The sequence below is a fragment of the Mesoplodon densirostris genome, chromosome 15, assembly GCF_025265405.1.
Source record: "Mesoplodon densirostris isolate mMesDen1 chromosome 15, mMesDen1 primary haplotype, whole genome shotgun sequence".
Classification (NCBI taxonomy): domain Eukaryota; kingdom Metazoa; phylum Chordata; class Mammalia; order Artiodactyla; family Ziphiidae; genus Mesoplodon; species Mesoplodon densirostris.
This window is the reverse complement of record NC_082675.1, coordinates 24642030-24655960: the sequence shown is the minus strand read 5'-3', so window position 1 is coordinate 24655960 and position 13931 is coordinate 24642030. Positions and strand designations below refer to the sequence as shown.

Genomic DNA, 13931 nt, shown 5'->3' with positions numbered 1-13931 from the left:
AGGTGCTTTCACCAGCGTGGGTAACGTTCACAGCTGTTCAGTTTGGATTTTTCCAACTGGAACAGAGTCACAGGAGGAGATTCCTTGAAAAAGGTCTTTCTTCGTGTTTACCAACACAATCTTCTACTGAATTTAACTTTCGCTATGTATTAGTGGGCACAGAAGCCTGCAAGCTAGATGTTCCATCTCTACATCTGATACTAAACAGAAGAAAATGAAGATCAACGCCAAACTGGAGAGATCCAAATGTAAAACACTAGAATTTCAGGAGTCCCCAACTATATTACAATATTATCCAGCTGAGCTGATAGTAGCTGGTCACCAGCTTGATCACGAGATCAAGTTGTTGCTGGTTTCTGTTTTGTTTTTGATTTCACGACTTATAGACATCATATCACGGGGAAACAAACCCAAAAAAGCACTTTATCACCCTTACCCTGGTATCTTCGCTTATATAACCACACATGACCTTCTCATTCTTGACCCACAGCTCCCCGGCCTGAGCCCTGAAAGGAGAGGCACACACGTTATTACGAGTCCTACATAAACCGAGAAGAAACAGGGGTGCCTTTGGGGTGTCTCTCTCTACTCTATCATTTACACCCAAGTGACCTGGCCAGTTACAGATTTCCAGAGGGCCATGAACAGATTACACAACATAAAGAATTCTCAGAGTACGATGAATCTGTACAACAGGAGCTCTTAATTTGGGGGTCTGCAGACAACATGTGGGTCTAAGGAAGGGCTTTGGGGAACCCACGAACCCTCTGAAATGATGCAAACTTTCCTGAGCACAGAATTGTACCTTCTGGCAAACCTCAAAAGGGCACACGTCACAAAAACAGTTAAGAGGCACTGATGAACAAATTTGCTAACCCCAGCTTTGAGTCAATGAGTTTCAACAAAAACAAGATCCACTGTAGTATCAAATTAGAAGACAAGAAAGAAGTCAGGGGGCACAAAGGGACAGGGTCCCTATTCAATGAAGGCCATTTTGCTGAAAAATTTTTATGTCAATGTTCAGTAATGTAATATTATGTCTTTTCCCCCTGCTTCTTTATTCTGTTTTTCATATTGTCTACAATGAGCAAGCACTGTATGTAAAATTACTTAGCATAGGCCTGATACATAGCATGTGCTGAACAAGTGGTACTTGACAGTATTAATTCTATAATCAGGACAAGTGTGTTGAGACTGGCCACCATAGAATCAGAGCTCAAGTCAGAGAAGATCCCAGAAGATCCTCTGCAGTGGGGCAGATCTAGCAGGAAAACACCCAAACTGGATGTTCCAATGGGCTTTAAGTATGACTCTCAAACAGATCTGTCTGCCCCAGGACAGCTGGGAAGTCAGGGCCAGAAATTATTCAGTGTTGCTCCCTCTGGAATGTGAGTTAGAAAAAACAACAAAAAAAAATTTTTTTAAGTTAAAAAAAATAGGCAGCTAGGGCTTCCCCGGTGGCGCAGTGGTTGGGAGTCCGCCTGCCGATGCAGGGGACGTGGGTTCGTGCCCCGGTCCGGGAGGATCCCACATGCCGCGGAGCGGCTGGGCCCATGAGCCATGGCCGCTGGGCCTGCGTGTCCGGAGCCTGTGCTCCGCAGCCGGAGAGGCCACGGCGGTGAGAGGCCCGCGTACAGCAAAAAAAAAAAAAAAAAAAAAAAAAAAGGCAGCTAGTCAGTAATACCCAAAATTATATCTGGGAAAATGGTATCTCTTCACAATAAGATCAAATAGACTAGGTTTCTAAGTTCAATTTTTAAAAAATATTTATTTTTTCACTGAAGTATAGTTGGGGTACAATACTACATGTTACAGGTATATAGTATACTGAGTCACAATTTTTAAAGGTTATACTCCATTTATAGTTATTATAAAATATTGGCTATATTCCCCCTGTTGTATGATATATCCTTGTAGCTTATTTTATACCTAATAGTTTGTACCTCACACTCCCCCCCCGCCTATAATGCCCTTCCCCACTTCCCTCTCCTCACTGGTAACCACTAGTTTGTTCTCTATATCTGTGAGTCTGCTTCCTTTTTGTTATATTCACTAGTTTGTTGTATTTTTTAGATTCCACATATAAGTGATATCACACAGTATTTTTCTTTCTCTGTCTGACTTATTTCATCTAAGTTCAATATTTTAAAAAAGCAGAGTGCTAACTGTTAGGAGATAGATTTTAGTGCAGTATTTTTCTTTTAAATTTTTCTTCAATATTTTAAAATACTGATTTTGAAGTTTTTTTTTTTAAGAATACATTGTGAATTTACTGAGAGAAAAACAAAATGTTTACCTTTAAGGAAAAATAACATTTCAAAGGTAGGGTCTCAAGGCAATGAAACTATGTCCTTAACTGTTGACTAAATTACCAGATTAAAAGGCTAAATTACAGAGAAATTCTCTAATAATTTATTATGATTTGATTTGATTTTCTCATATGAGGCCCAGAACACTTTTTGGGTTTTTTTTGGAAAAGAAAGTGACTTTTGATTCAATGTAGAAAGACTATAAAATTTTTGGAAAAATGGTAGAAGATTTTGTGGTTTAAATTTAACCATGAATGAGCAAGATATTAGGACAGATCTTAAAAAGTCTAAAACTGACATTATGTCAGGGTGTATGAAGGCACTTACATGGAGAAACAAGGAATTTAATTATGAAAGGAATTCTGAGAGGGTTTCTAAACCAGGACTCATCAAACTGTAGCCCGCAGGCCAAATCCAGCCCATCTCCTGCTTTTGTATGGCCCACAGCTAAGCGTAGATTTTACATTTTTAAATGTTAAAAAAAAAAAAAAATTTGCATCAGAGACCCACGTGGCCCAAAGTCTAAAATATTTACTATCTGGTCCTTTACAGAAAAAGATCCTAAACCTACCGCTTCATTTTGCAGAGGAACAGATGCAGAGACTCCCTGAGCTGCCCAGCATCACCCTGCTAACCACTGGTGCTGCAGGAATGGAATACAGGTTTCCTAACTCCTGGCCCACCACCTGGGAGAGACCAGCTTGTATTTGATGGCATAAATAGTTTGCATTTCTTGTTCTGCTTGAGACTTCATCACTTCTTGAACTGTGCTTTAGTTGCTAAAATTTTTTCAAAGAATTTTTGACCTTATAACAACTTCTAAAACATCCCCTTTTGGAAAGAAAAAAATTAATCTTTTATCCTTTCTTTCTTTCAGGATCAGTAATTCAGACTAACCAAATAGCCCTCATTGCTGGTGAAAGGTCTTTACAAAAGGATTCCGGACAATAAAGGTAGGAGGAATGGCTGAATTATAAAATCACCATCTTGCAATAATCATCAACAGATGAAACCATTCTGTGAAAAGCTGATGGGGAATTTCATTAACAGGGGACCAGGCTGCATCACCAGAATCCAGTGGTCAATCTCACATTAAAAGTGAGTCAAACAGATGTAAATATGCTTGAGTATATACAGTAAATTTCAAGAAAGACACAGTTTCCTCTAGGGAAAAGGACATATTTCTTACACACTTTTTTGGTGCTGTTAAGCCTTCACTATGTGGATATTTTGCTTTTTGAATTTAGAGGGGGTTTCAAAAAGCCCCCTTTTCTCTCTTCTTCACAAACTGAAATACAGAAATCATTTTAATAAATCAAGAGCAGTGTGATATCTCTAAAAAGGCAGCAAATCAGGAACTATTGTGATAGTCATTTTATGTCTCCAAACCTGTTTCTTAAACTGTAAAACAAGAAAGTTTGATGAAATATGTTCATCTAAGGCTTTTTCCAGTTCTAAAATTGTGAGTCTATCCCTCCTTTGTTCAGAATACCTGGCGGCTTTAGCAACATCCACCCATCTTAAAACTACTATAGTGCATTTCGGGGTCTTTTGGATTGTTTTAGCTACCACAATCTAACGTTTTAAGCTATTGTGTATTTTATTATAAGGATGTCCACATGCCTCAAAGGCTGTATGTAGCAGTTACTGCACTACATGCTATTTCCAGTTACAAGCTAATAAATCAAGAGTGACATAGTATCTACCTGATGCCAGCAAATTCCACCTTCTGAGTGATATAGGCACATGTGCTGACCTAAGGGAAAAGAGAGACAGATTCAACAATACATCAAGGCCAGGAAGGGTCACAAAGAACGTCTCCTGGCTTTCGAATCTCTTCTATTAACCCAAAGTTCAATTAACATGGGCGTAATAGATTTATCCCATAGGAAAACCTGCTGGGGCAGGTATAACAGTAGGTTCTTATGGGTTTGGCAAGTATAGACAATAGTAAAGACCAAGTGGATAAGTGGCCAGCTTCAGTAATATACTTATGTTCACACACACTTGCATACATATGTACATTTACATATGGAACATTTATTTCTCATTTTAGAAAATGGAACCTTCTCCCACCAAATAAAACATGAGCAAAGATATCTCTTTCTGAAAATATACACTGTGTGGACATTCTACCTATGATTTGTTGCTTCATAATAGCCAAAAAGTCCAAAAGGAGAATTTTCAGCAGCAGCTCACAATTCTGATGAACTGATCATGTTCAGCGGAAAATGTCCATTAAAAATAAATAAACAGGGGCTTCCCTGGTGGCACAGTGGTTGAGAGTCCGCCTGCTGATGCAGGGGACACGGGTTCGTGCCCCAGTCCAGGAAGATCCCACATGCTGTGGAGCAGCTGGGCCCGTGAGCCATGGCCGCTGAGCCTGCGCATCCGGAGCCTGTGCTCCGCAATGGGAGAGGCCACAACAGTGAGAGGGCCATGTACCGCAAAAACAAACAAACAAACAAACAAACAAACAAGGAAAATGGAAGGAGGGTAAAGCAAAAAAGTAGTCTAACCTGGAAGGAACAAGATCTGGGTTCCAGGGACTTCCCTGGTAGCGCAGTGGTTAAGAATCTGCCTGCCAGTGCAGGGGACGTGGGTTCGAGCCCTGGTACGGGAAGAGCCTGTGCACCACAACTACTGAGCCTGTGCTCTAGAGCCTGCAAGCCACAACTACTGAGCCTGTGTGCCACAACTACTGAAGCCCGCACGCTTCGAGCCCATGCTCCACAACAAAAGAAGCCACCGCAGTGAGAAGCCCGTGCACCGCAATGAAGAATAGCCCCCGCTTGCCGCAACTAGAGAAAGCCCGCACGCAACGAAGACCCAACGCAGCCAAAAATAACTAAACAAAATAAATTAATTAATTTTTAAAAATGTTAAAAAAAAAAAGATCTGGGTTCCAGCCCAGAGTCAATTGTTTACTAGCTTTCTCATCTTAACTCCTCAGTCTCAGTTTTCACATCTATAAATTCAGGGTAATAAATGCCTGTCCACAAGAGGAGATGTGAGGAGCAAAAGAGATCAAGTGAAAACCTGAAGACTAAAGTTCAAATGTAAAATAATATTACACTTTCCCCATTCAAACCAAAAATGCAGAGTAAAACTCTCTGATAACAAACAAGCAAAACAAAGTTTATAAAAACCATGAAAAGAGAATGGGAGGAGACATACAACATGTTTACAATAATTGTCTGTGATGCTGGAATCAGAAAGGATTTTATACTCTTCTCCATACTAGATCTACATCTCCCTGGTGACATGGATTATTAACATAATGGAAAAAGTAACAGACTTTTAAAAAAATAATATCTTACCAAACTTTTCTTCAGTCGCCACATATCCCCACGGCCAATATATTGATCCTTAAAGGTTAATTCCACTAGGTCAAGGGTCACATCCTAAAAGGGATAATCAAATATATGTCTCTGCTTTACTCTGCCATACTTTATAGTCTAAGATAACACTCACTCACCATGGAGAAACTTTTTGACAAAAGGACAACTACTGGAAGACCATTCAGTAGTAGAACCCTGACAAACAGAATTTTACCCTGCCCAAGAAGGCTTTGCAGGACAGGTAAGTCTCCAACAGATACTATATCTGCTATATCGTGCGTGGTTAAGTGCAAAGGGCACCAGAGTAGTGATTCTGTGTTTTAGTCTTGATTCTGGCACACAAACATGACATTGAACTGTGGGCTTTATTTCCCTAGATAATGTCAATAACATCTTTTGGGGCCTCCCTGGTGGCGCAGTGGTTGAGAGTCCGCCTGCCGATGCAGGGGATACGGGTTTGTGCCCCGGTCTGGGAGGATCCCATATGCCGCGGAGCGGCTGGGCCCGTGAGCCATGGCCGCTGAGCCTGCGCATCCAGAGCCTGTGCTCCGCAACGGGAGAGGCCACAACAGTGAGAGGCCCGCGTACGGCAAAAAAAAAAAAATAACATCTTTTGGACAACGATTTTTAACCTCTTAATTTTATAGCATCATTTCTCAAATTAAAAAAAGAACACATAAAGAAATGTTAGTATTTTTATAGAAAATTTTACATTTAGCTTCACAAACACACATATACATACAGACTCTTTTTAGGACAAGATTTTTAAAAAGGGGTGAGGATTTTAAATGCAACCTACATTCTATCTATAATCTAAATGACCTATGTATGACCAGGTATTTAATAGCCTAACACTATACTTAAGTAACTCATTATTTCCTTAGAGACCTAATCTTGAGGAAGGGTGTTAATCATTCCTCAAAAGATATTCAAATCCAGAACAAAGACACACCTTAGGGTCTACGACATTCACATACACATCTTGATAAGGTCTTAGCCGAAACACTTGAGTCACGGTCTGGTCCACACTGATAGTTTCTGAAACGGAGAAGGAATCTGGATCAGGTAAATATATTCGAATCCATAACTACTCAGACATTCAACAAACAACACCCAAGGGCAAGACATGTTCTCAGCCTTCAGCAGCTTAAAACTTAGAGAGTTCTCTGCTTTTCAGGTGAAATAAGACCTGAACCCAAGCAATTAAAAAATGAGAGAGACAAACAAATAATACAGAGAGACAGAGATAGAGACAGACAGAGAGATGGAAAGAAATTAAGAAGCAACATGAAGTTCGAAGAGTTGTGAAAATTCAGAAGAGGAAAGAGATCCTTTCTCTTTTGGAATGAAAGTAGCAGGGCTAGCTAAGGAAGAAATAAACTTTTCGATGAGCCCTTAAGTCTGGTAAGTAAGAAACTTAACAGGTGGCAGGAAATGAGGTAAGAGTAAGAAGGACACTCAGGATCTGGATTTTACTGACTGTTTTCCCAACAAGTTAAAAAATACAAAAGAAGTGGTTGACACCAAAATCCTTTAGAGCAAATTAAAAGTTTTTCTTTTTCTTTTAGGTGCCACTTAAGGAAAGACTTTATTAGCTCTCAATAAACATTTTAGTTCCTTGATCAGTACGGTATAGTCATTAGAGGAAAAAAGAAAGGATTTGGATCCAGAATGAGTGAGTAGAATCACTGCTCTGGCTCCTTCACTTACTGACTCCAGGCAAGCCCACTCATACCAGTAAGACAAAGTTTCCTCACTCTCTCAAGAATTGGTGGGAAAATCAAGAAAGATAAATGACAAACAGGGCTTCCCTGGTGGCGCAGTGGTTGAGAATCTGCCTGCTAATGCAGGGGACATGGGTTCGAGCCCTGGTCTGGGAGGATCCCACATGCCGCGGAGCAACTAGGCCTGTGAGCCACAACTACTGAGCCTGCGCATCTGGAGCCTGTGCTCCGCAACAAGAGAGGCCGCGATAGTGAGAGGCCCGCGCACTGCGATGAGGAGTGGCCCCCGCTTGCCATAACTAGAGAAAGCCCTCGCACAGAAACGGAGACCCAACACAGCAAAAAAAATAAATTAATTTTTTAAAAAAATGACAAACAGCTCCCAGTACAGTGCCTTGCACAAGTGGCAGGTAATCAACGATATATGTTCCTCCCCTGCCCCAACCCAAAGTAGGTACTTAAATATTTTGTGAAGAAAATATAATATTGAGAAAAGCATGCTTTGCCAACAATCTTTAAGTATAAAGCTTCACCTATTCAGATTAGCCGTCCTCTTGACTCTAAATATAGTTTTTTCAGTGCCCTCAAAATGCTGAGAAATGAGATTCCTTGGCAATTTTGATATCTGACAATTTTTTTTTAGCAGGAACACAATTTGATAAGGAGAGAAGTACTGTGCCCTCATTCCCAGAGATTGTGAAGAGGGGTTTCTTACAGTTTCTCAAACAGTAAAGTGTAAAAATCTTAAGAAAAGCGAGATGGAATTTTTACCTTTCTGCAAATCCTCCTTAAGTGACTTGACCTGCAAAAGCAGAGGGCTGGGGGAAAAAAGAAAAGCAACAGAGAGAAGGGATGTTGTCAGCAGTAACTAACCAGCTTTCTTCACCACCCACAAAACACAAACAGATCACTCTGGACATATTCTAACTGGCAGCACAATGGGAGAAAGTTCCCTTAGAAAACAAACCCTGCACTTGTATTCACGGAAATGGATAAATGCTACAGAATTGTTCAGAGTTGTCATCTCAGCTTTAAAAACAAAAAGAGGGCTTCCCTGGTGGCGCAGTGGTTGAGAGTCCGCCTGCCGATGCAGGGGACTAGGGTTCGTGCCCCGATCCCGGAGGATCCCACATGCCGCGGAGCGGCTGGGCCCGCGAGCCATGGCCGCGGAGCCTGTGTGTCCGGAGCCTGTGCTCCGCAACGGGAGAGGCCACAGCAGTGAGAGGCCCGCGTACAGCAAAAAAAAAAAAAAAAAAAAACAAAAAGAATGGACCACTTTTTAAAAGATGATTGGTTTATCAAATCCTGGAAGGCAGGAGCATTCTTATCCAAAGGCAAAGAGCCATCTTCCCCTTCAATCCCCTTAGACAACATATCAACTGGAAAGAGCGGGCTGCCCAGTTAGTTCCCTGCTCCTGTCGGACGCTCACCTGTACTCATCGTTGGGGTGAGCAATCTCCACAATGTCTCCAAGCTTGATGTAAGGAAACACTTTGGGGTTCACGACTAGCTCATCATCTGAAAGACAATTCAGCCATCTCAGGCAGCAAAGAACTCACTTGGGCAGCAGGTTGCTGTGTATGTTCTCACCCGGGGTCCCTTACAACCCCATCATTTGGTATTATGACCCCATCTCGCAAGATGAAGCTCCATTTAAAATTGAGATTTAGCTCAACTGAAGGATTTGCACAGGAATCCAGAGCTAGTGAGTAGTTGAGGGGGACGGTGTTCGGGGACCTTTGTCTCCAGAGCTTTTCCTACTAGCCCACTGCTCCCAAGGAGAGGGTAACTCTTCTCTGGGAATTAGGCCTCTGCGGCAATCCTTGACTCCCTCAAATAGCACGTATCTGGCATATGCCAGGAACAAAACAGCCGGGGTCCCACGTACAGCAAAATCCTTTCTATCTACAGTGTTCGCAGAACTTCTCAAAATACTGTCTGAATGTGACCCTCACAATAAATCTTTGGATCTAACAGAAGCAAGGAAATGACCTAGGAGATAAAGCAACTTGCCAAAGGGTAGATAGCTATTAACAGTACACCAGGACTGGTTACTAGTCCAGGGTTCCTAAACAAACCACCTCTTACACATGAAAATCAAGCCAGATAAAACACCCTGGACTTTGGAGGGCAGCACCTGATCAGGGGAAAACTTCATATATCAGTTCACATTAGAGTCCAATGAGACCCTTAAAGTATAAGGAGAGTGTGATTTCATGTTTATCTACCCCTGCCCCCCACTGGGGGTGGGGGAGAATTCTTTCAAATATAACAAACTCAGGATCATAAAGATAGGGTGATTTTTTTTTTTTCTGTTTTAGCTTCTAGGGAAAGACATGGCCTTCAGTTATGCTAAAACCATGACAAATAAGTATGTCCAGATTTCAAATATAATCAGACCCAACAAAAATTCAGCCTAGGAAAGCGAAGTACTGGGTTACTCCCACAGTTGCTTTTTTTTTTTTTGTATAGTTTCCATTGACAGATGTATACCAAATCCTCTATGAAGTCTTCCCCTCACTTCCACAGTCTGAATTAAGCTCCCTGAACACATATTCCTTCCTGTTCCATTTTATCATTTCCTTTTTGCATGTCTGTCTCATCAAGCTGAAAGCTCCGTAGGGAGAAGGGACCTTGTCATATTCAAAATCTTTATGTTTGATACAGGTATATACTTAATAAATACTTGTTGGATGTATTTTTTAAATTTGATTTTTACTTTACTCATTGAAATACAGTTGATTTACAATATTGTGTTAGTTTTCAGTTGTTCAGCATAGTGATTCAGTATTTTTGCAGAATATATTCTATTATAGGTTATTACAAGATAACAAGTGTATTCCCTGTGCTATGTAGTATATCCTTGTTGCTTATCTATATATAGTAGTTTGTATCTGTTAATCCTATACGCCTAATTGTCCCTCCCCCCTTCAGTAACCACAGGTTTGTTTTCTATGTCTGTGAGTCTGTTTCTGTTTGTTTTTTAAATGAATTTATTTATTCATTCATTTATTTATTTATTTATTTATGGCTGCATTGGGTCTTTGTTGCTGCGCGCAAGCTTTCTCTAGTTGTGGCGAGCGGGGGCTACTCTTCGTTGCAGGCGTGGGCTTCCCATCGCGTTGGCTTCTCTTGTTGCGGAGCACAGGCTCTAGGTGTGCGGGCTTCAGTAGTTGTGGCACGCGGGCTCAGCAGTTGTGGCTCTCGGGCTCAGCAGTTGTGGCTGTTGGGGTCTAGAGCACAGGCTCAGTAGTTGTAGTGCATGGGCTTAGTTGCACCACAGCATGTGGGATCTCCCCAGACCAGGGCTCAAACCCCTGTTCCCTGCATTGGCAGGTGGATTCTTAACCACTGAGCCACCAGGGAAGCCCTCTGTTTCTGTTTTACATGTATGTTCATTTGTATTACTTTTTAGATTCCACACATAAGTGATATAATATAGTATTTGTCTTTGTCTGACTTATTTCACTAAGCATAATATTCTCTACATCCATCCATGTTGCTACAAATGGCAGTATTTCATTTTTTTTATGACTGAGTAATATTGCTGGATGTATTTTATTTATTTATTTTTCTTTATAGTCCTGCAGCAGACTGGGTACAGCACAGAGCTACCTTTGTCTTGTACACATGAAAAAGAAGACTCGCATACATTGTATATACACTGTATATACGGTAGCCTTGTATCCTTCCCTCCTCTGTCAAAAGTTATTTCTGTTGCGTGTTCAATTCTGCTCCACAAACGTTTAGGCAGCTTCAGCTGCACACAAAGTACAGTGTTAACAACAGACTGTGGTTTTAGCAGAAATAGTGTTTTAAATATAGCAATGTTTAGTATATCCTTGTCCTGATAATTACAATGGCTACATTTATTAAGCAGGTCGAAGGAGCCTGGTACTCTACTAAATACTACACATACATCATTTTACTTTATTCCCATAAGACCTTATGATATAGAAACTATTATTTTCCCTTTTTGGCAGTCCTTGCCTTTGGGTGGCTTATACATATATAACACAGGAGCAAATGCATACTAAAATACAATTTTAAAAACACTCACTGTGTTGTTAATTCTAATTTCTGAAGCAAATAAGGTTGTTAGGACAGAGGGAAATTTATTCCTTTACGAAAGAAAAAAAAATCATATGAGTAGGTGCTTTCCTATTCTACAGGTTTATAGACTCAAGGTGCTAAGAGAAATGGAGAAATTATTCTAAAGAGCTGGAATTTGTAGTTAGGGTAAACTAGGGGCTTGCCCGAGGTCACAGGGAAAGTTAGAGGCAGAGCTGATACCTGGATTCATGTTTAACACAGGACAAGATGCTGTGTCCTGCCCCATCTCACCATGCTTCAGAGCCAGGCAAAGGTTCATGCTTTGATCATACCTGTCTTATGCACATCCACTACTTCTCTTTCATTAAACATAAGTTTCTCTTATCTGCCAAACCAGTGCATACTGGAATTCTGCAGAACATACACAGTAAATATGTAATAAAAAGATACAAACAAATCAACAAGGACCTAGCACAGAGAACTATATTCAATATCTTGTAATAACCTGTAATGGAAAAGAATATCTAAAAAAGAATCTATATATACATATATATAGGTATATATATCTATATATCTGAATCACTTTGCTATACACCTGAAACACAACACTGTAAATTAACTACACATTAATAAAAAAATTTTTTTAAACAAAAACAAATGAAGAGTAGTAAGCTAGCAATATTCACAAAGTTTGTTAAAATGCAGGATGCAAATGCTTCTAGAAAGGGCCTGCTACTCTCCCCACTACAGTATCACACTTGCTGCTTCACTCAGTTAAGCTACCTGCTTAGCCTCGATTGTCACAAGTCAGTTTGAAAATTTCAAGGCACCGGACACATCAGAACCTCGGCCAACTTACACAACCCCCCTAAGACCAATCAATACTGACCACTGCCCCCAAAGCCCTTCTTGTGGATGACAAGCTTGTAGACCTTTGTTGTTCTCATCTTGTACTGTTGTTTCCTTCATCTGTTCCAAGCTTGGGGGAGAGAAATCATCTTGCCTCCCTGCCAGTGAAACACAAACAAAAAGGCTGGAATGTCAGACTTTTCTTTGCAACTGCTCTTTGATTTCAGGGCAGTGAAAATACTGCCCTTGCTCAACTGAGAGGTGGCACCAACCCTCGGATGAAATTACTCCTCCAATTACCAGGAGGGACGTTGAACAAACAGAACCAATGAATCTGGGAACGAAAGGGAATTCGGGCCAGGGTCTAGTCCAAACTCCAAGAAGATATTTTATCACACCCTAAAGGGAAAACTTAGAGTGAATGAAGCATTCATTACCTTGCCTCTATATAAACCAATAACACCCAAATATTAAAGAGATCTTAAAAGAGATTAGGTACACAATCTGTAGATGAGGAAAGTGAGAGCCAGCGCAAGGGACTTGCCCAAAGTCTCTGAGACAGAGAGGCATTCCCACTGCTCACGTTTCGCCATCGATGTCCTGGGCAAGGAGAGTGTAAATAGAGGAAGGCTCATTCCCCAAACCTCCATCTGCACAAACTCTCAGTGGTTCCTCCCCGCACCCCCCACCCCCATTTCATAGCTGATGCCACGGATGCTCAGAGACGGAGAGAGACTTGCCTAAGGTCACACAGGGGGTTGGGGGTGGGGCCAGCTTTCGAACCTGGGCCCCGGTCCCCTCCCTCCTGATCCCCAAACCCGGGCCCCGGGCGGGCAGCTCCACTCACCCGCAGCTCCGGAGCCCCTTCCCGCTTGAGGCCGGGGTTCCGGGGGCCGGACCCTGGCCAGGGCCCCCGCGCCTCCTCTGGACGCCCCGCCTACGCCCGCAGAGCCTGTGCAGATCCCAAGCCCGAGCTCCAGGCGCCAGCCGGCCCGCCCCAGCCACCAAGCGCTCACCTGAGAAGCCGCGCGGCTCCGGTGGCTCCGCCCCGGGGCACCGCCCCCTTCCCGCCCACCCGCCCTGGGCCGCTCTGGCCGGGCCTCAGCCTCATCTCGGTGTCCGCGCCACTTCCCCATCCGGGGCTCGTGTCGGGGGTGGGGCCTCGCGTGCGGCCTGTAGGTCGGGCTGCCCACCTGCGTTTCCCGCTCCCGAGCCTGAGGGCCGTCGTTCCGGGGCAGGAAATCCTTTTCCTCCCAGACGTTCCGAAATAGATCCGAGCACAAGCGGTTCGCTTCTGACCTAGTGATTTCCTCAACAGGGCAAACTCGGTCGAATGTCCCCGGATCTGTAAACGATGTTATGGACCCTCGCCAGGCCTCTCAGGGCTACTGAGAGGCACAAAATAGAGTTTCTGGGAGAACTTTTGTAAAATGCAAAGGGCTAAGCACATGCGATGGCCCCTGCTGGGAAGTATCCACTTGGGGGGCTTTTCAAATCCTTCCAAACCCCAAGAGGTGTTCCATGCTTCTCTGGTTGTTAACAATAGCTACCATAGCTTTCACAGACATTCTTATGTAATTGTCACCTCTTTTAGGTGGCAGATACTATCTCATTTCACAGACAGGGGAACAGGCTGAGGACGCCAAACTCCTCCA

The 13931-nt window shown here is 42.4% G+C and overlaps 1 protein-coding gene across 4 annotated transcripts in view; it reads right to left on the bottom strand.

The window, feature by feature from the left end:
- DEPDC5 (DEP domain containing 5, GATOR1 subcomplex subunit) overlaps window positions 1-13332 on the bottom strand; it is a 92852-nt gene extending 79520 nt beyond the window's left edge. For 3 of the 4 annotated variants that reach the window (XM_060118711.1, XM_060118713.1, XM_060118714.1), the window contains exons 1-8: window positions 13124-13281; window positions 12317-12434; window positions 8805-8892; window positions 8146-8192; window positions 6603-6688; window positions 5630-5713; window positions 4016-4065; window positions 437-506 (exon numbers count right to left, since the gene is read on the bottom strand). In XM_060118711.1, coding sequence (XP_059974694.1) covers window positions 437-506; window positions 4016-4065; window positions 5630-5713; window positions 6603-6688; window positions 8146-8192; window positions 8805-8892; window positions 12317-12374 — 483 coding nt within the window. In that variant the 5' untranslated portion in view covers window positions 12375-12434; window positions 13124-13281. The other variant, XM_060118712.1, reaches the window with a different exon arrangement.
- Between the last annotated feature and the right edge of the window lie 599 nt (window positions 13333-13931).